Source organism: Podarcis vaucheri (assembly GCF_965113315.1).
Source record: "Podarcis vaucheri genome assembly, chromosome: Z".
Taxonomy (NCBI): domain Eukaryota; kingdom Metazoa; phylum Chordata; class Lepidosauria; order Squamata; family Lacertidae; genus Podarcis; species Podarcis vaucheri.
In genome coordinates, this window is record NC_138758.1 from 33,315,842 (window position 1) to 33,341,943 (window position 26,102).

A 26,102-nucleotide genomic window follows, 5' to 3' on the forward strand; every position below is an offset into this window, starting at 1 on the left:
CCTGCTGTGCCTCAATGCCCCCTTTAGTGCGAGATCTTCAGTCTTTGAGGATGGCCCCCTCACCAGAAGAGCCTGTTGGATCAGGCCCATGACCCATCTGGTCCACCAGACTGTACTTGCAGTGGCTGAACTGTTGCCTGTGGGAAACTGGCAAGCACCATTTGCTCACAAGAGCTCTCTCCTTCCTGTGGTTTCCAGAAACTGCTGTTCAGAAGCATCAGTGCTTCCGACCATGGAAGCAAAGCATTGCCATTGGGGCTGGTTGCCATTGACAGCCCTCTCCTCCTCCATGAATTTGTCTACTCCTTTTTAAAGGCCATCTAAGTTAGTGGCCTTCACTGCCTCCTGTGGGAGGGAGTTCCATAGTTTAACTAAGAAGTATTTACTTTTATCTGTCCTGAATCTTCCGCCATTCAGCTTCATTGGATGTCCATCAGTTGTAGTCTTAGGAGAGAGAGAGGAAAACTTTTCTATATCTGCTTTCCCTATGCTATACATCATTTTATAAACTTTCTGCCCAAATGCTGCAACCTTTCCTCGTAGGGGGGTCATCATTCCATCCCCTGGACCATTTTGGTTGCTCTTTTCTGGACCTTTTCCAATTCTGCAATATCTTTTTCATAAGGGGCTACTAGAACTGTACATACCGTAGTATATTCCAAATGTGGTCACCTCATAAATTTGTTTAATGGAATTATTATCCGGGCTGCTTAGTTTCAGTTCCTTTCCTAATGATCCCTAGCATGGAATTTACCACTCAGTGTGTCATCTTCATCAAGCTCTCTGCTATGACCCCAAGCTCTTGTTTCTGGTCTGGCACCGTCAGTTCGGAGGGATGTGGGTGGCACTGTGGGTTAAACCACAGAGCCTAGGACTTGCCGATCAGAAGGTCGGCGCTTCGAATCCCTGTGACGGGGTGAGCTCCCGTTGCTCGGTCCCTGCTCCTGCCAACCTAGCAGTTCGAAAGCACATCAAAGTGCAAGTAGATAAATACGTACCGCTCCGGCGGGAAGGTAAACAGTGTTTCCATGCGCTGCTCTGGTTCACCAGAAGCGGCTTAGTCATGCTGGCCACATGACCCGGAAGTTGTCTGTGGACAAACGCCGGCTCCCTCGGCCAATAAAGCGAGATGAGCGCGCAACCCCAGAGTCAGTCACGACTGGACCTAATGGTCAGGGGTCCCTTTACCTTTACCTTTACCTTTACCTCCACCTCCAGTTTGGACCCCTGGAGCAAGTACATGAAACTGAGATTTTTTGCCCCAACATACATCACTTTACACTTGTTTACATTGAATTGCACGTGCCATTTTGCCGCCCATTCACTCAGTTTGGAGAGGTCCTTCTGGAGCTCCTTGCTATCCCTTTGTTTTCATGACTCTGCTATTTTCCCCCAATTGATTTTGTGTGTGGGTCACATTTTTATTAAGCTTTAAAATCCTTAATTGTAAATTTCACATTTCTTATACATTCCCCTTTTAAACTGCCGTTTCTTCCACGCTGCTCTTAATCCCATCCCATTTATGTACATTATTATAATAAACACTTCACCTAGAACATATTACTCTGTTTTATATATTATCATTCCCCTTGCTCATATTTCAAATCCTGCTTGCGATTTCATCTGATTATGATATTTTTTTCTAGATATTGCAACAGGGGTTTCCATTCTCCCATGAATAGGCCGTCATATTGCTTTCCTATTTTTGCTGTTAGTTTTGCCAGTTCCACATTATCGTCCATCCCCGTCCCCATTTATTGATTACAAAACAAGAACAACAACAACACATTTTCCTTTTGGGGGGGGATTCCAGGAAGAACCTCTCTCTTGTGAAGGAGCTGGGGGACAGAGCTGCCCAAGGCCGGGCATATGGCAACCTAGGCAACAGCCACTACTTGCTGGGCAACTTCAGCAAAGCCATCATCTTCCACAAACAGGTGAGATTCAATTGGGCTTGGTGTGGGGGGGGGAGCCTTTCATTCTGTGGGTCCCTTCATCTGCCCCCAGTCCCTATGCTGGGATCTGATGACAGGGAATCTCAGTGTCAAACTACAAAAATAAAGCCAAAAGAAAGCCAAATAAATAAAATAAAATAAAGCCAAAATGATTTTCTTTCTTTCTAAAGCATGTTTCTAATTCTCATCCATGCAGAAAGTAACTTGGCCTGGACTGGCTGAAAACTCCCAAACTGAAGAGCCCAGAGGCTCTTCACCATTCCCTTTGTAGGGTGTCTTGGAGGGGAGCTGGGCAACACACCCACATCTCAGTTACGTCCAGCCCTTTCTTCATGAATTTGTCCAGTCCTCTTTTAAAGCCATTCAAGTGTGTGGTCATCACAGCCTCATATGGGACTTCTGTAGTTTAACTCTGCGCTGCCTGAAGAAGTCCTTCCTTTTCTCTCTTCTACACTTCTATGATTCCCACATTCAGCTTCGCTGGAGGCCCATGAGCTGCAGCGTTATGAGAGAAACTTTTATCTATTCATTGCCTTTACTCCCTTTCATACCAAAGCAACTTATAAGTGAAAAAACTTTTAAAAGCAAAAAGTGACAATATTTATAAAATTTATAAACTGCTTGTTCAAAAAAGTAAAATGACATCTCCAAGCAGCAAACATGTCCGATTAAATACAAAACATTTCACCACCAGAAGCTGGAAATCCCTAAACCAATGGTATGATACAGTGTGTTAGTAGAAGAGTTATCTCAAGAGCAGTAACAAGGAGACAAAAGAAACATGACAATTTTTATGCTATTCCAGATTGTTCAAATGTTCTGACTTGTACAAATTCATCTTAATTTTTTGACCCATCACCATCTGATTCCTGTAATGAAGAAAGTAGGGAAACGATTAATAATGGAATAGCTGCAGTAATAGGAAACCAGTGTATTATAATTCACCTGATTCAAATCTGAACTGGGTTTCCTGTATATACAGAAATTCCTTTATGACGTCTCATTACCCTGTATCTAGTTGATTTTGAAATTGTTTCTAGCTATGCTTCTTGCATTTTAAGTTGCCTTTGTGGCACCAAAATTTCAATTAAAAAAACCCCCACACAATTCTGTATACAAAATGCGACTAAACACACCCAAACAAATGAAAAGCAAATTCGCTTGAGATGGCAATTGAAAGTGGAGATAAAATCAACAAATGCAACTGACTCATGTGTGGTCTTATTATTATTTGTTTATTGCATTTATACCCCACCTTTCCTTTCAAGGAGTTCAGAGTAGTATCTCTAGTTCTCCTCCTCCCTGTTTCATCCTTGCAGCAACCCTGTGAGTTAGGTTAGGCTGATAGGCGGTGTCTGCCTAAAGGTCACCCAATGAGCTTCATGGCTGAGAGGTGATTTGAACCCTGGTCTCCCAGGTCCTAGTCCAAGACCAGTACACCCCACTGCCCAGTGTTTTTGCTGCAGCCATTAACCACCTCTCTCTCTCTCTCTCTCTCTCTACCTGCCTCCCTTCCAGCGCCTGGCCATTGCCAAGGAGTTTGGCGACAAAGCGGCAGAAAGGAGAGCCCACAGCAATCTGGGGAATGCCCACATCTTCTTGGGGAGGTTCGACATCGCTGCAGAGTACTACAAGTAAGAAGATGTCTCAACCTGCCATGTGATTTTATTCTTATTTACTTATAGCTCACCTTCCCCCCCCCCCCCCATATAGCTCAAGTGGGTGTACATGCTTGTGTTCATTCCTCATTGAATTCCCCACAAGAGCCCTGCAAGATACATTAGGCTGAGAGGCAGTGACTGGCCCTCAAGGTCCTCACACCCAGTGAGCTTCATAGCCAAGGGGGAAATCGGAACTCTCATCTCTCAGGTCCTAGTCCAACTCTCTAACCACTGCACTGCACTGTCTCTCCCTCTCTGCATGTGTACAAGTGAGAAATGGCATACACCTGTTGTGGTACAGCTCAGCTATTTCTGCAGAGAGGTTGAACACCCCTAGAGACATTATATATGCATTGGGAGAGCAAATTCCTGCATCACAGAGTGTTGGACTGGGTGACCCTATTAAGAATTCTGTGATACTATGCAATCCCAGGAAGCACTTTACATTACTGCTTGGCTGGCTAGCCACAACCGTGTTCATTTCCTGTCTGCCATGCCATCCTGTAAAAAAACCCTAAAATGCAGGAAATATTTTATTCGCTTCCATTCAGAGCATCCTGCTGCCACCTTCTGGTATCCAAGAATCTCCTCTGGTTCCCTTTCCGTGAACTTTAGATAAGCTCAGACAAACAAATCCTCAGCAGGCACAAGAGCTATGATAATAATAAAAATTAAATATTGTAACATTGGCCTGGATATCTATTTCAAACCTATATTTACAGTGATATATTAATTCAGCCAACCAAGATAAGTGTGGAGGCTTTTGAGAATTTGAAAGGCTTTCACGCTTTGGTAACATTTCCTTGGTCTGAATAAGGATAATAACACAATATGTTTAACAAGGAAGAGTCTTGTGGCAGCCTAAAGCTTCACCAGTTTATTACTGCATAAGCTTTTGGGGGCCACAGTCCACTTCACCATCAAGTCCACGGAAGCTTAAGCTGCAATAAATTGAATTTATTAAAATGAAAGATAATAATTAGTAAAATGATTAATAGATCGAGATGCTGCAAGACTCTGTGCTTTGCTGCAGGAGTCTGCCATGGCTATTCTATTCAGTTTCCTGCAGGCTTACCTTTTTTTACAGTTTAGAAGGGGAACACTATCTCTAAAGGTAAAGGTAAAGGTACCCCTGCCCGTACGGGCCAGTCTTGACAGACTCTAGGGTTGCGCGCTCATTTCACTCTAGAGGCCGGGAGCCGGCGCCATCCGAAGACACTTCCGGGTCACGTGGCCAGCGTGACAAAGCTGCTCTGGCGAGCCAGCACCAGCGCAGCACACGGAAACGCCGTTTACCTTCCCGCTATAAAGCGGTACCTATTTATCTACTTGCACTTTAAGGGTGTAAGGGTGCTTTCGAACTGCTAGGTGGGCGGGAGCTGGGACCGAACGACGGGAGCTCACCTTGCCATGGGGATTCGAACCACCGACCATGCAATCAGCAAGTGCTAGGTGCTGAGGTTTTACCCACAGCGCCACCCACGTCCCGCATTTACAGTTTAGAAGGGGAAAACTATCTCTACTCCCTTCCAAAAGAAACCCACCACCACTTTACTATCCCGTTTTAAAAAATGTAGTTTGAGCCACAGAGTTGTTAAACAGGGCTTTAAAATGCTTGAGGTCTCCCATACTTTGTGTACATACTGGAGAGCCCGACATGGGCTACCCTGCCACTGAACAGAAGAAGAGCCTTCTAGATCAGACCCCGGATGCATCTGGTCCAGCATCATTTCAGTCCAGCCCAGCCATCAGGGTGCTCTAGCTGTGATTCCTGCAGTGCACAGGGTTGGGCTAGATGACCCTCAGGGTCCCCACCAGCTCCGCAATCCTAGGATGCTGTGAAATCAGCCCAGCAGGTTTATGGAAGAACAGGTCTTGTTGGGTAATGTTTCGGAACAACACCTTCAAGGATCATGTCCAACCTTATGCCATTTTAAACTTTTTCTTTATGCTCTCTATTTTCGGTTTACAACATTTTGTTTAATAAAATATATTTTTTAAAAGAATCTGCTTTTTAATGCAGGAAGACCCTGCAGCTCTCCAGGCAGCTGAAGGACCAAGCAGTGGAGGCTCAATCCTGCTACAGCCTGGGGAACACCTACACCCTCCTTCAGGACTATGAGAAGGCCATTGATTATCACCTGAAACACCTGGCTATCGCCCAGGAACTGGGAGACAGGTGAGGTGGAAGTGGTGCAGCCGGGCTTAAAATAATATCATAGAATCCTAGAGCTGTATTCCAGGGTCATCTAATCCAACTCCCTGCAATGGGACTTGATGGAACTTCTTGCAAGGAGCCCCCTTTGAACAGCCATGTTCATGGCAGGGTGGGCAGGATCTGTTCATTTAACTATGCTTTCAAATGAGTATTTCCATTTCTGCTGATCTCTGTTTTCAGACCTGGTTTTAATGCCTCTGCTATTCCTCTGGCATTGTAGGGAGAGATCAAGGCAGTTCTTCCCATGGCCCATGAACCACAAGTGGCCCACAATGCCATTTTGACAGCCCTTTGGCAATTTTTAAGGGTAGGGGGGACATGAAACATGAATTATGAATATATGTTTTGTGCCATGCTTCATACATCTGTCTGTGTATTACATTTGTTTCATAGTTAAATATATTGAATCTAGGCCTAGCTCAGGACTACAATACCTCAATGACCACCTCTCCCCATATAAACCGTCTCGGGCCCTGTGTTCATCATCTGAGGCCCTTATTTGTGTGCCTCCTCCTTGAGAGATCCAGTGGGTGGCAACATGAGAACAGGCCTTCTCTGCAGTGGCTCCCTGTTGGTGGAAAGCTCTCCCCAGGGAGGTTTGCCTGGTGCCTTCATCATATATCTTTAGATGCCAAGTGAAAATGTTCCTCTTCAACTAGGCCTTCCGCTGATTAATATTGCACAGCCTTTTAAATGTGTCTGTGGAACTGGGGCGGGGGGGGGGGCGTATTATTGTTTGGCAGTTTTGTTTTACTTAATTACTTGTTTTTATCCTGTTTCTTATTTTGTGAACTGCCCTGAGAAGGGTGGTCTATAAATCTAATAAGATGATGATGATGATGATGATGATGATGATGATGATGATTAGCAGGTGGGCAAATAAGGGTTGATTTGGGATATATCTACACTCATGTCGTTAGCCAGCTGAGGCCACAAGGGGGAGACAGAGATTTTGTATGGAGTTGAACTTGCCAAACTCTATGTCTTATTGAAGCAAGAAATCACTTGTGGAATTCAGCATCATAATACTAAACTTGTGCAGATGGGAAAATCCCACTTCCCATCACCCCAAAGGCTGTTTCAGGGGTTCTCTTCACACATGCAACCCAGTTTTGGGAGCAAGAGGGGAAGTCTCAGAGTGGTTCGCAGCCTACATTAAAACATCAAATCAAAGCATCCCAAAATAAAGCATTCCCAAAGAAAATCAAACATAGTACAGACATTCCAAGCAACGCAATTAACGGGAGACTAAAATATTGTCTTCAAGATTACAAAAGAAGACATTGCAAAGGTCAAGTATAGCACTCACAATGAATGCAAGAAAGTTGACATACTGTACATCAGGAAGAACTTTCTGACTGTAAGAGCTGTATGACAGTGGAACGGACTCCCCTGGGAAGTAGTGGGCTCTCCTCCCTTGGAGGTTTTTAAGCAGAGGTTGGATAGCCATGTGTCAGGGATGTGGAATTTCCTACATTTTCACGGGTTGGACTAGCTGATCCTCAGGATCCGTTCCACTTCTACAATTCTATGTTTATATGTCATTCTACCTGACTGGGTGGTGCCTGGCAATCTCTACATGCCTTGAGTTGTCATGATGCAGGGAGGGGCATGATAGGAACATAAGTGAATAAATATACCTTTCCTTTTCAGAGTGGGAGAAGGAAGAGCTTGCTGGAGCCTGGAAAATGCCTACATCTCTCTTGGAAACCGTGAACAAGCCTTATACTTTGCAGAGAAACACCTTGAAATCTCCCAAGAAGTAAAAGCATTTTTTTTTTTAATTTGTTGGTGGTCTGTCACATTTAATTATTTTATAATGTTGGGGGTGTCCATAGACCTTTAGCAGCTGTTCAGTTCTCCTTGGACATTAGGATTCCCACTCTGCAGGGGGTTGGGCTAGATTGCTGCTAATTGAGTGACTGCTAATTGCAGCCTCTGGGAGCTTGTGACCAGGACTTGTAAGCAGGGGTGTCTGCAGTGGCATTTAATGGGGGAGGCCAGGAATGCTGTCTCATGGGCGACACAGGACCAAGGGATATGGGTGGCAAGGGAGCTGCTGTAGTGACTTGCAACGCCTTTGCCATGTTTGTCTCCCTGCCTAAGAATGTTCAAAACTACACCTGCAGCAAGTGCAAGCTGGTTGCCTTGCTGGAAGAGAAGGTAAATCAAACAGAGGCCCACCAAACAGCACTTGGAGCTACTGGACAAGATGAGGAATAGAGCAGAGTGGACTGTCCTGGAACAGCGACACAGGTGGGGTGCCCCAGTGCAGAATTAAACTATGGCACTCACTCCCGCAAGAGGGGATGATAGCCAACTTGGGTGGCTTTGAAAGAGGATTGGACAAATTCATGGAGCAGAGAGTTATGGAGGGCTAGTAGCTACAGTGTCTATGCTCTGCCTCCCCAGCTATGCACAGCAATGTTTCTGGAACATTGTTGGAAACCACACGGGCAGGGGGCAGGGAGCGCTCTTGTGCTCAGATCCTGCATGTGGGCTTTCCAGCTGGGCATCTGGTGGGGTTCCCTCCCAACTCTACAATTCTATGATTATTTGACAACAGGGTTGACTGCTACAGCTCAGAGGGGTTCAGGCAGAGATTTGGGGTCTGAGTTGGAAACAAATGTGGGGGGTTTTTTGGAGTGCAAGAGAGTAAAGAAAAACAGCTCCAAGGAACAGGTGTGGCTAGAAACTGGCCTTTCAGGATGAGGCCCTGTGGACATATAATGTTGGAAATCTGGGATGCCAAGACCCAAGTTTGGGGCAAGTACTCTTTGGTTTGAGAACCCCAGCAGAGATTTAAAATCACAGAACCAGCAGCAAAGAAAAGTGTGGAAACATAAGCTGTATAACGTTTAAAATGTTACGTCCCCAGTTGCTTGGTTACAAAACAGTAAAAGCTCTTAAACTATTGGTATAGGAAAAAGCTCAATTCAAACTCCATTTTGAAACCAAAGAGGGTGGCATTGTAGCTCAGTGGTATAGAGCGCTTGCTTTGCATGCAGAAAGCCCCAGGTTCCTATTTATTCAGAACCATGAGGACTAGGACTTTCCTTTATTTTTAGGGGAAGGGCCCTAGCTCAGTAGCAGAGCACCTGCTTTGCATGCAGAAGGTCCTGGATCCAAACCCTTCTGGCTTTTCCAGGCTGGACTGGGAAATGTCTCCTGCCTGAAGCTTCAAGGAGCCACAGCTGCCAGTCAATGTGGACAATACTGAACTCAGTGGACCAATGTCCTGACCTGGTATCTTGCTCTGTACCATTACAATTCAGCCCTTTATTCAGAACTATTAGGACTAGAATATTCCTTACTTTTAGGAATGGTGATAAATCTGCCTGAAGCTCTTAAGGAGCCACAGCTGCTAGTCAGGGAGGAGCTAGTCACTGTGCTAGATAGACCAATGGCTGGATTCAGGATCTTATCATGACAGTTGAGGGCATCCTCAAGAGTGTCCTGATTTTACGTGGTTCCTGCTCTGCAGAGGGTTGGGCTAGATGACACGTGGGTGTCCCTGTCAGCTCTACAATTCTATGAAATGGGAACGGAAGACAGGGCAGAGCGAAGCCCTTCTCATCAGTGTTACATCCCCTATTATTAACCCTTCAGCTGTTCCAGATAAATACACTTTGCTGTCCTCTGAGTAGCACAGATTACTCAGCAACAGATGGGGAGAGAACAATGGGAGGTGTCACGGAGGTGGGTAGCTGGGTAAGGGCTTGGATGTGAGGAGGAGGAGGAAGAGGAGAGTTCCCTAGATCATATAATGGCAAAACTGGCTTGAGGTCGGGTATGCTAACACATTTGCTTCCTGGCTCTGTTTCAAAAGAAGACCAAATAGGTTTGGCTGCCACATTGGGGAAGACAATCCAGAGTCTTGTACATTTCAGAGCTTTAGATAGACTGCCTCTGGACCTGGAAGTTCCATGAGGGCATAAGAAGAGCCCTGGAGCTGGATTAGGCAAAGGGGGAGTCCAGCTTCCTCTTTTCAGAGCCAAGCCAGTGCCTCAGTGGGAGGACTTGAGCTCAACAGAATTCTCCCTACTTGCAATTCTCAGCAAATGGCATTTCTGCCACTTAATTTATTAATTATTTATTTCCTAAAATTTATACACCACTTGATTGCAAGAAAAAGAGGGGACGGAACACCACCCTCTGGTTTCCAGAAAAGATAGAGCAAGAAAATTAACACTAAGAAAAATGTACAGCAATAATTTGCAGCATGCAAAAAGTTAAAACAACAGTAGACTGGTTATTTGTTCTGTTGTGATTCCTGCATTGTAGGGGTGTGGACTAGATGACTCTTGGGGTCACTGCCACCTCTACAAGTCTATGATTCTATCTTAACTTATGTACTGTATTCATCCACCTTTGCTGTATTGCATTCGCTTGACTGTTACTGGCTCAGAAATGACCAATATCTGGACTGCTGAAGACATTTTCATCATTCTGTGTCTAGATATCATTACAGTATGGAACATATATACAGACACACACACACACACATACATACATAAATACCAAAAAACAACAACAACCAGACAGTAGCAAATTAAAAGTCGCGTCTGGGCAGTCTTGTTGAAACAAGAATGTTACAGCAGTTTCCGAAAAGAACACAGCAAACATGCCCGCTTGAAATCACGAGGCAGAAGTTCCAAAGATGTGTGCTTGTTCCATGAATTAATGAAGGCTAATAATATTTTGCAGGTCGGAGATCAGGGTGGGGAGGCCACGGCATGCTTGAACGTGGCAAAGCTGAGGGCAGTCCTGGGCTTGAAGCAGAACGGAGAGGATCTGGAGACCTCCGTGGCAGGAACCGGTTACGAAGAGCAGGGTGAGTCTCTTCAAAAGGCAGCTTCCTATCTCCCTGCCTGATTCAGAATCATGAAGACAAGGAACACACTTTATTTATAAGGGAAGGGGCAGAGCTTTTGACTGCAGAGGGTCCCTGGTGCAATTCCTGGCATCTTCAGGTAAAGGGGTCGGAATTGTCTGCTGAGCCTGAAACCCTGCTGGTCAGTGTACTGAGCTGGAGGGACCAATGGCCTGATTCAGTATTATATATTTATTTATCTATTCCATTTATATCCCTCCTATTTTCCTCCAAGATGCTCGAGGTAGCATTTGTGGTTCTCCCCCTCCTGATCCAATCCCCACAACAACCTTGTGAGGTAGGTTAGGCTGAGAGGCAGTGACTGGCCTCCAAGGTCACACCCAGTGAGCTTCATGGTTGAGTAGGGCTTTGAACCCTGATCTCCCAGGTCCTACTCCTCATTAAAGCCCCACAACGATTCTGCAAGGTTGGTGAGGCTGAGAGGCAGTGACTTGCCTTAAAGGCGAGTTTCCTAGCCAAGAGGGGGAATTCGAATCCTGATCTCTCCCAGGTCCTAGTGTGGCCACGTAACCACTACACCATGCCCGCATGGTAGAAGGCAGCTCCCTGTTTTCCTCCAAGCTATAAGGATTATAAACTTTATTTTTAAGGAGAAGGGCTGTAGCTCAGAGGCACAGTACTGGCTTTGCATGGAAAAGCTCCCTAGTTCAGGGACCTCCTTGTGCATGTTGAATTACTCATGTGGAGAACTTCTCCTGAGGGAAAACAAAGTTTTAACTCATACAAATATGTCCCGTACAAATATTGTGTGTGTGTGTAGTGGTACCTCGGGTTACATACGCTTCAGGTTACATACGCTTCAGGTTACAGACTCCGCTAACCCAAAAATAGTACCTCGGGTTAAGAACTTTGCTTCAGGATGAGAACAGAAATCATGCTCCGGTGGTAGTGCAGCAGCAGCAGGTGGCCCCATTAGCTAAAGTGGTGCTTCAGGTTAAGAACAGTTTCAGGTTAAGAACAGACTTCCGGAACAAATTAAGTACTTAACCCGAGGTACCACTATATTCTCCACCTGTGAGTTCCATCATTGTGAGAACAAGGGTTCTATATGGTCTGAAAGAAACCAGACATTTGCATTGTGGGGGTTCAGCTAGATGACCCCTGGAATCTCTTCCAACGCTACAGACCAGTTGCACATGGGTGAAAATAACGAAGTGCAAGTAAAGACCATTATCTGATTATCATTCTAATTCCAGATTTGCCAGGCTTGCGATGAGGTTTGACTTGAAAATGTATAGAATAAAGGAATGCCAAATCGTATTAAAAGTTTCTGCAGGCTCTAGTCCTCATTGGTACAGGAATATGCATAATTTTCTCCATTATAGCTGTATTCCGGAGTGAGGGGTATTGAGTGCTCACTGTAAGATTTTGGGCTGTTTTCCACTTGTTGCCATTACTATTCAAGCTGTCAAGATCATGCATCAAGACAAATTCTTTTGACAATATATGTCTACATTGATGTCATCAAAAATATTCAGTCACATTAATTTTGGGCAGTTTCTTTAGTAATGTTTATCATTTCTGTCAAAATTAAATTCCAAACATCTTTCACCAACTGACATTCCCACCACAAATGATAATATGTACCAAGATCATTGCGACCCCTCAGACAATTAAGCAGTATTAGAGAAAACATACTTGACATTTGCAAAGGAGGACAAGACCATCTTTGAGGGAATTTTAGAAGCTATCTGGTGCCTCAATATTTGTTTATGAAATAAAATCATGCCATGTATTTATTTAAAAGGTCATTCAAGCTCTGCCCTTTAGAGCTTTTTAGTTTCTTTTTCATCCCAGATGACAACCGCTGACAGCACTTCCCAACACTGCAGAGTCCAATTTGGCCTCCCTCTCCTTTTGATAGGAGCAGCGCTAAGGACTGAGCTTGGGTGAACTTGAGTGCATGATTTCTGGCGTGGGAAGTGGATTTGGAACTGCATCAATCCAGCAGAGCTCTTGATCTGGAGCTCTCAGTGGCAGCAGTGACCTCATTCATCAGGCCCTTGAATGGGCTCCCATGTTCAGACCTCATCAGGAGGACAAAATGTTCCTGAAAAGGAAAACAGAAAAGAAAATGCAAAGTTATTGATTTTGTTTATTTTTTTCAAAGTAGTTTACAAAAAAAAGAGAAAATAAAGGTTTACAACAATACTTTAAAACAGACAAAAAGTTAAGATATTAAAACAAGCTAACATTCACATTCTAAACAGGAATGTTTTTGGCAAAAGGAGTTTAGCAAAGGCACCTGCTTGATATCCATAGGCAGAGACTTCCAAAGTGCAGGTGCTACTGCACTACAGTGGTACCCCGCAAGACGAACGCCTCGCGAGACGAAAAACTCGCAAAACGAAAGGTTTTTTCGTTTTCGAGTTGCCTCGCAAGACGAATTTCCCTATGGGCTTGCTTCACAAAACGAAGCTTGCCCCGGGGACAGCGGGTCTTCTCTTTTGAAGCAAGGGGCGGCGGGGAGAAGCGATCTTCTCCCCGCAGCCCCAGGTCCGGGGACAGCGGGAAGCGCTTCCCGCTGCCCCCGGACCTCTTTTGAAGCAAAGGTTTGCGGGGAGATCGCTTCTCCCGGCAGCCCCTTGCTTCAAAAGAGGTCCGGGGGCAGCGCGAAGCGCTTCCCGCTGCCCCCGACCTCTTTTGAAGCAAGGGTTTGCGGGGAGATCGCTTCTCCCGGCAGCCCCTTGCTTCAAAAGAGGTCCGGGGGCAGCGGGAAGCGCTTTGCGCTGCCCCCGGACCTCTTTTGAAGCAAGGGTTTGCGGGGAGATCGCTTCTCCCTGCAGCCCCTTGCTTCAAAAGAGGTCCGGGGGCAGTTTGCGGGGAGATCGCTGCCCCTTGCTTCAAAAGAGGTCCGGGGGCAGTGCGAAGCGCTTCCCGCTGCCCCCGGACCTCTTTTGAAGCAAGGGGCTGCGGGGAGATCGCGTCTCCCGGTGCTCCGAAGCGGGGCGGGGGGCGGGAACACCTTCCCCCACCGCCCCGCTTCGGAACGGTGCTCCGAAGCGGGGCGGGGGGGTGGGAACACCTTCCCCCACCGCCCGGCTTCGGAACGGTGCTCCGAAGCGGGGCGGGGGGGTGGGAACACCTTCCCCCACCGCCCCGCTTCGGAACGGTGCTCCGAAGCGGGGCGGGGGGGTGGGAACACCTTCCCCCACCGCCCCGCTTCGGAACGGTGCTCCGAAGCGGGGCGGGGGGCGGGAACACCTTCTGAAGGCTGGCAGGGGGCAAAAGTCTTTGTCCCCCCTGCCTGCCTTCCCAGGGGCTTTTAAATCGCCCCGGATAGCGGAGAAGTCCTCCGCTGTCCCAGGGCGATTTTAAAATGCCGCCCGCCAGCATTTTAAGATTGCCCAGACAGCGGAGAAGTCCTCTGCTGTCCCGGGGTTTTTTAAAATGCTGGGGGTGGGAAGAAAAGCCCTTATCCCCCCCCCCAGCCTTCAGAAGAGGTCCGGGGACAGACTGTCCCCGGACCTGGTCTGAAGGCGGTTTCCCTAGGAACGCATTAATTGATTTTCAATGCATTCCTATGGGAAACCGTGCATCGCAAGACGAAAAACCCGCAAGACGAAGAGACTTGCGGAACGAATTAATTTCGTCTTGCGAGGCACCACTGTATATAACAAGAGGCTTACAAATGCATTTTGGTGGCCCAGAGAGGAGAAACTTAAGGGGCATTGTGCATAGGTGAAATTAGCTGGTGGCTTTTTGGCCACATCGTTGAAACAGAAAGGAGAGGAATGGAGGCAGAATTCTAAACGATGTTGGGTTCTAGCTCCTAGCAGCCAGCATGGCCAATGGTTAGCAATGATGGTGGGAGTTGTAGTCGGCAACATCTGGAGGGGAGGTACCACCTTGAAGAATGCCATGTGAAGATGTCCCTGCTAGGAATTTTATTGTCTTTCATGCTCTGATACTGTGAAATCTTGCTTGGGATTGCAGGGTGCGAGGGCTTCAAAATTGAAGCCTCCCTTGTTTAGATTTATGACCTTCATGGCTTTGGTGAAAAGTTATCTTTGGAAATGTGTGGCCAGTTGCTGCTGGTGTTATTCTCCCAAGAACTGGGGTAAATCCCTAATCTTGGATAAGACGTTTTCCTCACTCTCTCATGAAGAAGAAGAAGAAGAAGAAGAAGAAGAAGAAGAGGAGGAGGAGGAGGAGGAGGAGGAGGAGGAGTTTGGATGTGATATCCCGCTTTATCACTACCCGAAGGAGTCTCAAAGCGGCTAACAGTCTCCTTTCCCTTCCTTCCCCACAACAAACACTCTGTGAGGTGAGTAGGGCTGAGAGACTCCAAAGAAGTATGACTGGCCCAAGGTCACCCAGCAGCTACATGTGGAGGAGCAGAGACGCGAACCCAGTTCCCCAGATTACGAGTCTATCGCTCTTGACTACTACACCACACTGGCTCTCTAAAGACCACAGACCATAGCCCCTTCCTTCTGTTTCATGTGGATCCAAACAATACTGGCAGACACAGCCATGTAACAAGGGACTATGAGACACTGGGCAGGAAGCTGAAGAGCCTTGGGGTACAGGTGGCCTTTTCATCACTTTTTCCTGTTGAAGATTGTGGCCCAGGAAAAGAGGAAAATACTGGAAGTAAACCACTGTCTGTACAGGTGGTGTCATCAGGAAGGGTTTGGCTTCTTGGGCCATGGTCTCTGCTTCCTTGAGGAAGGCCTTCTGACAAGAGATGGGTTAGCAAGAATGTGTTTGCTAAGAGTCTTGTCAACCTGATCAGGAGAGCTTTAAACTAAAACTTGAGGGAGTGGGAGACAATATTACAAACCACTGGGGAACACCTGGTACCGGGGATAGTAGCTTCATCTATGCACAAGAAACTGAGGTGGTGCTCCAGAAACCTGCTAACAGGCAGGAAACGACAAGAAGAAAGCAGCTGGAGGGGGTGACTCATGGTTTCAGTTTCTATGCTATTGCTCAGAATACGAGAAACAAGCAAGACAAATTTGAGCTTTTAATACAGGATGGCATTTATGATTTAATAAGCATTATTATTATACAGTAGAACAGGCTCCTGAAGTAGGTTGTGAACTCCTCTTCTTTGGAGGTTTTTAAGCAGAGGTTGGATGGCCATCTGTCATAAATGATTTAAGTGAATATTGCAGAGCGTTGGAGTAGATGACGCTCAAGGACCCTTCCAACTCTACAATTCCATTATAAAACCAGAACTCACAGGTATCCAGCAAAGCTGAATGTTGGAAGATTCAGGTCAAACAAAAGAAATTCCTTCACACAATACAGAGTTAAACTATGGAACTTATTCCCGCAAGAGAGGATGATGTCCAACTTGGATGGCTTTAAAAGACGAGAGGAGAGGGCTTTCATGGAGGAGTTATGGAGGACTAGGTCCCATCACCTCCTGGCAAAGAGAAGGGGAAGAAAGGGAGGCAGTGAGAGATTTTTCTTTCTTGGACTCCATGATCACCGCAGATGGTGACAGCAGCCACGAAATTAAAAGACGCCTGCTTCTTGGGCGAAAGCAATGACAAACCTAGACAGCATCTTAAAAAGCAGAGACATCACCTTACCAACAAAGGTCCGTATAGTAAAAGCTATGGTTTTCCCAGTAGTGATGTATGGAAGTGAGAGCTGGAACATAAAGAAGGCTGATCACCGAAGAATTGATGCTTTTGAATTATGGTGCTGGAGGAGACTCTTGAGAGTCCCATGGGCTGCAAGAAGATCAAACCTATCCATTCTTAATGAAATCAGCCCTGAGTGCTCACTGGAAGGATAGATCGTGGAGCTGAGGCTCCAATACTTTGGCCACCTCATGAGAAGAGAAGACTCCCTGGAAAAGACCCTGATGTTGGGAAAGATGGAAGGCACAAGGAGAAGGGGACGACAGAGGACGAGATGGTTGAATAGTGTTCTCGAAGCTACCAGCATGAGTTTGACCAAACTGCAGGAAGCAGTGGAAGACAGGAGTGCCTGGCGTGCTCTGGTCCATGGGGTCACGAAGAGTCGGACACAACTAAACGACTAAACAACAACAACAGTAGCTACAATATCTATGCTCTGCCTCCACAGCTGTGAGCAGTGATGTTTCTGAACACCAGTTGCTGGAAACCACACAGGGGCAGGGGCGGGGAGTGCTCTTGTGCTTGGATCCTGCATTCTGGCTTCCCAGTTGAGCATCTGATTTGCCACTGTGAGAACAAGATGATGGACTAGATGGGCCCCCTTTCCCATGATCTAGCTGCTGTTGCAGGGCTCTTCTTACGTTCTTATGTCCTTCTTGGGCACAAAGCACCTTCTAGTCAGCCTCCTCCTCTCCATGGCATCCTCCACCTGCTGTGAACATGGATCAGCTTCTGCTGTTTTGCACGTGCCACTCTGGACCAGACAAAACCACGGGGGATTCCATTCTGTATCCCGTTTACTGCAAGCATTCTCTGAACGCCGGGCTGCCATCCCCAGCGTGACACATCAAAGGGCTGTCTCCATGTGCTCGGCATGGCCATGGGAGCTGGCTGGTATTCTGATGCATTCAAAGTCAACAGACACGCCCCAACCACAGCACTAAAGTGGTGCCTTTCTCCACCTTGTTTGCACACCTCCAAGGAGACGCAGGTCAGCAAATGCCACTTTTTGCACCTTCAAGCAGGGAACTCTGTTCTACTTGGGGCTGCTCTGAGAACATGCTGGAGCTAAACAAGTCCCTGTTTGTCCCCTGACAGCCAGGCTCTCTGAATTATCCCAGCTTTAGTTATGATTCCTGCACTGTTGTCCTTATCCTTCCACTGGCAAGTGAAAACTTTCTTTTTCCAACAGACTTTGGGGAACTGACTGCTTTTAATGAAAGGGCTGATATCATGCTGTTTTTATTGTAATTATTTGTGTGGTTTTAATAGGAGTTCTCTCTCTCTCTCTGTGTGTGTGTGTGTGTGTGTGTGTGTGTGGGTGGGTGGTTTTAATTCAATCAGTGTTTAATTGTTTATTACCGGTTGCTTTCCCCCTATGTTTTTAGCTGTTCTTGTTTTTATCTATAAGCTGCTTCAGTCCCTATCAAGGAAAAAGGCAGAGTACAAATATGCTGCATATGCTTGCACTCCTGGTTATAGAATTGTAGAATTGGAGGGTACCCCGGGGGTCATCTAGCCCAACCCCTGCAATTCAGGGCAGGGACCCTGCAGCCCTCTGTCTAATTTCATGCAGCCCTAAGATTAAGTCCCAAAGCTCCTTGTGAATGATCAGTTCTCAAGCATTATATCCCTTCTTCAGCTGTCTTATTGGTCAAGGGGAAGAGAGTAAGTGGGGTGGCATTGCCATATATTGGACCTTGCCTCATTCACTGCCAATTTTGTACAGTGTCTGTAGGGAGTTGCCCAGTTGGGAGGGAATGCAGGAAAAGGTTGCCTACACCTCAATGAGAGGCGGTTGGGGCTCTTCAACCTGGGAAGGTAGTCCAACTAGGAGAAGGAAAACCCATACCCAGGCGGCCATCTCAGTGCACAGCCAGTTGTGACTAATAGGGGTTATGGTGGGTTATGAGGCAGTGTCGTGTGGTGGTTAGAGTATCAGACTAGGACCCGGGAGTGTCCAGGGTTCAACTCCCTGCTCAGTCATGAAGCTCCCTACGTGTGACCTTGAGAGGCCAGTCACTACCTCTGTCAGCCTACCCTACCTCACAGGGTTGTTGTGGGGATTGAATGAGGAGGGAGGAACCCCTTTGAGCTCATTAGAGGGGGAAAGGTGGGATATAAATGCAATAATTAGAAATTAATAAATTTTGGGGCAAGTGGAGATTTGGAAGGAGGGCTGTGTTTCCATTCACCTCTTGCACTGAAGAGTGCAAATTTGGGAGATTCGCTTTTCAGTACAAACTCCAAACTTGGCTCCATGGCTGTGACCTTGCCAGGGCTCTGGCCTCCAACAGAAGCGGGGAGATGCAAGGGCTGGCCTTATCCTCTTGGCTCTTTTGTCAGCGAAAGATGTAAGCTGTGGGCTTCCTTTGACAGGCCCACTTGTTTTTCTCCATGAAGGACTCAGTTTTGTTGCTTTAATTACAGTTCTTTGGCTGATTCAAGATGCCGTCGGACTTAATTACAGCTTAGCTCAGAGGCGGCTGGGATTTCTGGGGCGGATGGGGTGCTATAACTCCCGCTTATTTTGAGAAGTGTCTTTGTCACTGATGCAAGATGCTCTCAAAGTATTCGGGAAAAGGCGTGAGGGATCTGGTCTCTGCGAGGCTCAATAATCCCTAACAGGTAGTCAGCCAACCTCTGCTTAAAAACGTCAAATGAAGGGACTGCAACTCCCACCACAGTCAATCGCCAGGGATTATGGGAGTCATAGTGCAAAAAGTGCCCCACGAAGGCTTTTTTTAATGGTAGTTTTTAACTGATTGGTGTTTTTTTAATGCATTGTTTGATTCTGTTTGTAAATTGCTTTGAGGGTGTGTGGTTTTTTTACAATCAAGTGATATATAAAAATTTATGATACTCTAGCTCAGTAGTTCTCAAACTTTTTTCTTGTGCCACTCTTTCAGAATAAAAATTTGCTCACACTGATTTTTCTTATTAATAATTAATACATTGGAAAACAAACAGAAACATGTTGGAAAACAAAAAAACAAAGAACAACTCCTAGCAGTGCTTGATTTATAACATAGAACATTTATAACATATATTACTTTATAATATGATCATGGGACATGCAGAAAGTATAAAACGATGTGGCTACATAAGAATATAACTCATTCCCAAAATGCAATTATAAGTGAGCCTCTTCCATATGTACCTTAAGTATACTTACAAACTGCATGAGAGGTGTGAGCTTGCTATTGCCAGGTAATCTCATTTATATTAGGTCTGATTTGAGACAGACAGACTCTCATCGCCTCATCAGCACAAATAAGCCTTTCTCTGTTCTGATCTTTCATATTTGTCAGAGTTGAAAATCCCTGTTCACAACAATATATTGTGGAGAACAGTAGAAGAGAGGTGATTCTGGATCACAACTAGGATTTGTCCTTGGTATCTCTTGATACTCTTGCTCTCATTTTGAAGAGATATCTATCCATATTCTGCAAATAAAAAAAATGTATTTTGATATTATACTATACTGTTTAAATGTTTCTTTGATTGCCCTTGAATTTTCCCCTCCACACTTGCCATCCTCTCCTGCCACACCAGTGTGGTGAGTCACACCCTTTGAGAACCACTGCTCTGTACTGAAGCAAATCCTGCCATGTAAAATATTTCCCAAGTCTGCTCTGATGCCATGTGGACGACTGCATTCAAGATTCAGATTCATAGAATCATAGAACTGCAGGGTTGGAAAGGATCCCAAGGGTCATCTAGTCCAGCCCCCTGCAATGCAGGAATCGATACAGGAAACTCAACATCTGGACATGCATTTGTCCTGGAAGACAGCACTTCCTGCCTGGGAATTATTTTGAATTTTTTAATAGAGTTTGTAATTAAACAGACAAACAAAAATCACAACAAAAAATTATGAAATAAATAAATAAATGTATTCCTGAATTGCAGGGGGTTGGAATAGATGACCTTTGGTGTCACTTCCAGCTCTACAATTCTATTATTCAATTCTGTGATTCTATACATTTGGATAACCGCATCATCCACGACACCTGCCCAGGTGACCTTATATTGCTGCAACTCAATTAATGACTTCTCCTGTTAATTAATTTTTTTACTGAGTGGTTTTTTGTTTTTGGCCATGAAGGTCGAATCTAGATGATGGTTGGCCAGCTCACCCACCCATCTCCTGTTGCTTTTTCAGGGGCAAGGCCCAAGAGGATCCAGAGGAACCGCATGAGCAGCCTTGAGCTCCTGAGATTCCCATCGGAAAAGGTAAAGGGAGGCATCAGTTGGTGATGGAGGAGAGGAGGAAGAGGGATCTTGAAGCTGTTTAGACCAGCATCCCCCTGTACATGAACTTCCTGATTGTTGGGTTTTAATCTTTTTTTAAAAAACAAAAAACAAAGTTTTAATTTTTATGCTTTTTAAGTGGCTTGTTTTATTCTACATTTTAATTCTGAATGTTTTCAGTGCTTTGATGGTATTCTTTTACCACATGTTTTACTTACGGACGGATTTTATACCTGTAAACAGCAGAGAAGCCATTATAAACCAGTAATAACAGGCCACATTCAGCGTGCATCTCCTTCCTTTTTGGAATGGCATTCATCTCTAGAGTGGTGGGGCATGGGGGGGTGAGGGAGAAGGGGCAGCCCCTGTCGCCTCTGTCATTTGGCTCCCAGAAGATCACCCCTGAGAGAGTGTGGCCTCCAACAAGAGGGAAATGCCCCCTGCCTTGCCTTAAGGTGTCTCCATCCACAGCAATGACCTCTTTGTCACTTCTCCTCAGGACCAGAACGGAGACGTGGAGATCCCTGGGAAAGAATTCATGTCGCTGCCAGTCAGATCCAAGAAACATAGGGGAAGCCAGTCCATCCCAGACAGGAAGATTCCACCACCCAGTGAATCCCCGTTGGAAACCAGTGACGTACGGGTTCAACTGTCCCAACTGGTAAGGAGATACGGTGGGCATGAACAGTACCCCTCACCTAAAAATTCACAAATTGCTCTTCTTCCTAGGTTCCTTGGCATCTACTGTGAAGGACCCCATTGTGAAAATGCCTTTCGTTTTATTCTTGCTTATTTCATAAAATTTATACACTGTTTGATTGTAGGAAAAACCTCAAAGTGGTCTACAAAAGAGATTTTTTAAAATCAAGAAAAAATTGCAACAATACTTCAAAATATACAGAAAGTTAAAATGCTGAACAAGTTTTAAAACACACTTTCTAAGCATCTGAACAGGCTTGTCTGAACAATAATGTTTTTAGCAGGCACTGAGAAGAGTACAGTGGAGGTGCCTGATTGATACCAAGAGGCAGGGAGTTCCAAAGTGTAGACACTACCACACTAAAATATAGATTCCTTGCCAATGTGAGCGGGTGTCATGTGGCACATGTAGTCATGCCAATTCTGCTATTTGGAGAGGTTGAGTGGCCACCTGTGGGGCAAGGTGACCTTGCAGGTAAAATGGTCCCAAGTTGTTAAGGGCTTTATATACTAATAGTAACACCTTGGCAAACAGTGCACATCTCCGAGCAGCAAAGGCATCATAATTCTGACAAAGCCTCGCTCCCATCAGCAATCATGCTGCAGCATTCTGCATTGGCAGCAGCTCGTGGTCCAAGTGCAAGGGAAGCCCCACATAGAGCGCATAGCAGAAATCTAGCCTGGAGGTGTTTTCAGGTCATATTTAGGAAAGTTCTTTATGCTGCGCATAACTGAACGACAGAACGACCACCCCCAGGAGGCAGTGATGGGTCACTGACTTGGGCAAATTCATGGAGGAGGAGGCTACCTGTGGCTACTGGTGATGATGGCTCTGCTCCACAGCTGGCAGCAGCAATGCTTCTGAATACCTGTTGCTGAAAAGCACAGGAGGGGGATAGTGCTGTTATGCTCAGGTCCTGCTTGCTGGTTTCCCACAGGCATCTGGTTGGCCACTGTGAGAACAAAGTGCTGGCTTAGATGGGCCGATCCTGCAGGCTCTCCTAATGTTCTGGTTTGGGGAGGCATGTGGAATCCTCCTATTTCTCTGCTGCTGTGGTTTTGACATTTGGCATTCGCCTCTCATTCTCCTGCCTGAATTTGGTCTTATTATCTCAAAGGTCACATTGAGCATTCTTGGAAAGAAAAGGAAGGAAATTAAACAGGTTTATAAATAAACACACCACACACCACGGGGCGGGGGGCGGGGCGAGACCTGCCTCTGCCTTCGCAACAATTCAACAGCCCCAAATAAATATGACGGAAGTGCGTTCTGTTGAGGAACCCTGTATTTTTTGAATTTTATTTATATTGATTTGTGCTGTTTTTAAGTCGCATTTTAATCAATGTTTTATATTTGCTGTTACAGATAGGTAGCCGTGTTGGTCTGCCATAGTCAAAATAAAAAAATTCCTTCCAATAGCACCTTAAAGACCAACTAAGTTAGTTCTTGGTATGAGCTTTCGTGTGCATGCACACTTCTTCAGATACCTCAGATATGGTATCTTCAGATACTTCAGATATGGTATATGAAGAAGTGTGCATGCACACGAAAGCTCATACCAAGAACTAACTTAGTTGGTCTTTAAGGTGCTATTGGAAGGAATTTTTTTATTATATTTGCTGTTAGCCGCCCTGAGCCTGTTTTGAAACCGGGAAGGGTGGGGTATAAATAAATAAAATTTTATTTATTTAACCTCCTGCTCCATGCTAGGTGAAATTCAAGCGCCTGTCTTGTGCCTGGTGCTCACTGCATGCTAGATTTCCCCAGATGTGCAGGAAAGGTGCAGGAATCTACCACCTGGGCAGGGGCTTCCAACTATATCCATCCATTGATCTTGTGAGGAATTCCAACTGGCTTTCCATCCATTAGCTGGAATTCCTGTATTGCAAGGGATTCGGCTAGATGGCCCTTGAGGTCCCTTCCAACTCTACAATTCTATGGTTCTATGCCTTGGAAAGTAGTGAACTCTCATTCACTGGGGGGGTGGGGGGTTAAGCAAAGGTTGGATGTCTGTCTGTCAGGGATTCCTTTGCTGCGATTCCTAGGCCACCCGCCTCCCTGGCAAGGCCATGTATAGTCAACGGAAAGCGCAGAGAAGTCACACTGACAGCTTGCAGATGTGTGTTCCTCAAGATTGTTTAGATATGAAGCCATTTTTGGAGCATGCTGTTAGCATTATGCTCTTGCCGGGACTGAGATGCCCCTTGTGAGAAATAATAGGGGGCGCGTGCAATGAAGCAGCCATCTTGTGGCACCCGCTGTGCAAAACCTGCCTATCTCTTTCTATATCGGCAGCGCAGGTGAGCCTTCCTTGGACCCCCGCAAAGAGGGAACTTTGCACCACCCTCTGCGATAACGTGGCTAACAGAGGGGGCGGTTTCGCTGCAAGGCAGTGAAAATGACATTGGCTGAGCCATTTCTCAGGAACCGTCACTTCTAAGGAGATAAATAGGAATGAGGGAGAATCAATCCAAGGCCTCTGAAACTGCAAATATTTAATTTCTCGGGGTGTCTGGAACGCTTCACTTGTCGTTTCAGACTGTTGTTAGCTGCTTCTAATATGGCCATTGTCTGAAATTAACGCCTCTTTATAGAATCATAAAGCTGTGGTGTTGGAAGAAACCTCAATAGTCAGCTAGTTCAACCCCCTGCAGTGCAGGGACCCTGATGTCCAAAGAGTGCAGAACAGCAGCTAAAGCCCCCAATACTGAACTGCATTACATTGAAAACTAACCCATTACATGGGAAACTTACCCATTATTTAGAAGGGAAAATAACAGTGACCTCTTTTTGTCTCTGTTTGGTGGGATTTTATTGACTACGTTTTTTTTAAAAAAAGACATTTGTCTCTTCCGCAAGCCTTTCAAGAAATCTGGGGTAAGCAACAGGTATCTGGCTGAGAATTTTTCTTGATGTAATATAGAGATTTTTGCTCTTGATACTCCTTGTGCCTCTGATGGTTTCAATTATGGGCTTACCTTTCTGTATATCTTGCAAGCCATGCGCGCCGCACACCACTTGCTCTCACATTTCTTCTTTTCAAATATTCATTAAAAATTATTGCACTTTGTAGCCGAGATCGTCATACATCAAACAAGTTTGTTGTCGATAAAAGTAGTGAGGGGAAGAAGAAAAAGAAAAGGAAATGATATGAAGGAGAAAAGAGTTAAGCATAGCAAGAGAGAAAGAGAGACTTTATGCTTGGAAAATATCTGTTTCTGATGGTAGAGCAGATAATAGGAATAGCCTGGGTAGAATATTCATAGAGAGAGTTGATATTTTGCCCCTCGAAGAGAGTTGTAGTGTCTGCCACCTTTTCAATTTTCATCTGTTTGCATGCTTTTATTATTGTAGTTGTGATCAATGGGTTATTTGTGAATCTGGGTGCAACCAAACCCCTTAGTAGTTTATTGGACTTTTTATTGAAATCTGAAGGCTTTGCAGAAGGTATTTATCACTTGAATTGTCAAGTTTATTCAGAAGCCAACTGGTTTAATAGTATTGATCATGTAACTGGATGCTTCTCCAAAGGTGTTTGGAAAGTCCATGTATTTCGTATTGATGTTTCTAGTTTGGGAAATGATAATGCTATATCATTGGCATACAGTGAGATTTTGAATTCTTGCAAGCCAAAGTTAATTCCATGAAGTCTTTGGTTGGTTCTTATCAAACTTGCTAATGGTTCTAGAAACCTTTTGCAAACAATAACAAAGGTAATGAGCACCCTTGACATGCACCACACTGGTAATTTTAATGGCTTTAACAAGTAACAATTAGCAATGAAAACCTTCACTCATGGGTCCTTATATAAGATGCCAATCCATTATTTGAATCTGCCACTAAATCATTTATTGAAGGGTTCTTATTGTTCTTGCTAGAATAGGCCATGCAACCGTATCAAAGCCTTTTTTACAACCAAAACAAAAAAAGTGATTTTTTGCTTTCATTTCTTTCTTAATTCAACCAATACTTCTGTTTTGTTATATTGTAATTTCCTATTTTTTATAAAAGTAGTTTGATCTGGATGTAAATATTTATGTACACTTAGCAATTACGGAGGACCATTTTGGCATCGTGGTTTAGTAAAGAAATTGGTCAATATGTTTGGGGTAGTTTAGGATCCTTATCTTGTTTAGGAATAAAATGAATTACAATTTCTGATCATGAATCCTGGAGGTTTTTTAATAAGAGAGATGCATTGTTGTATAGTAAGATGTTACTTTATTTGGGAAAGGTTTATCAAATTTGCTGGTCAAGCCATCTGGCCCATATGAAGTGAAAAAATTATGTTATATACCTCTTCCTCAGTGACTTTTGATTCCAAGACTCATGAGAACTTAAGCTGAAACTTTAGGCATCAGAATGTTTAGAAAGGCTTTATCAATCTGTTCTTGACTTGGTTGGGTTTTCTGGTGTATCTAAATATTGATAGAATTGTTGAAAAGAATTTGCTATTTCTGCTGGAGAGTTGCCCTTTTATTTTTATGTTCTGTAGATGGAATTAAGGTTTTTGTTTGTCTATCTTTTAGTTGATAATGAATGCAATTTAGATGGTCTGTGTTACTATGTTCAAACAATTGTTTTATCAAATGTGTTTTTTGAATTTTTCAGTTTGAAGTTATTGATACATCATTATTATGGAATTAATAGTTCCACTGCCTCCAGATCATGTCTTCGTTTGTGATTTATTTATTACATTTATATACCACCTCTTTCTTCTAGTGGTGTACCTGATTCTCCTCTTCCCCGTTTCATCCTCACAACCCTGAGAGGTAGCTTAGCTAAGAGACAGTGACTGGCCCAAGGTGACCCAGTGAGTT

The 26,102-nt window shown here is 44.9% G+C and overlaps 1 protein-coding gene across 2 annotated transcripts in view; it reads left to right on the top strand.

The window, feature by feature from the left end:
* The window catches only part of GPSM1 (G protein signaling modulator 1), a 61,141-nt gene that overhangs the window by 14,740 nt on the left and 20,299 nt on the right, over positions 1–26,102 (top strand). Inside the window, exons 5-11 of one of the 2 annotated variants that reach the window (XM_082208155.1) lie at positions 1,814–1,937; positions 3,474–3,589; positions 5,640–5,795; positions 7,488–7,596; positions 10,542–10,668; positions 20,494–20,564; positions 21,082–21,243. In XM_082208155.1, the coding sequence (XP_082064281.1) occupies positions 1,814–1,937; positions 3,474–3,589; positions 5,640–5,795; positions 7,488–7,596; positions 10,542–10,668; positions 20,494–20,564; positions 21,082–21,243 (865 nt within the window). Of the gene's footprint in view, positions 1–1,813; positions 1,938–3,473; positions 3,590–5,639; positions 5,796–7,487; positions 7,597–10,541; positions 10,669–17,395; positions 17,493–20,493; positions 20,565–21,081; positions 21,244–26,102 lie in introns of those variants that run through there. The other variant, XM_082208156.1, reaches the window with a different exon arrangement.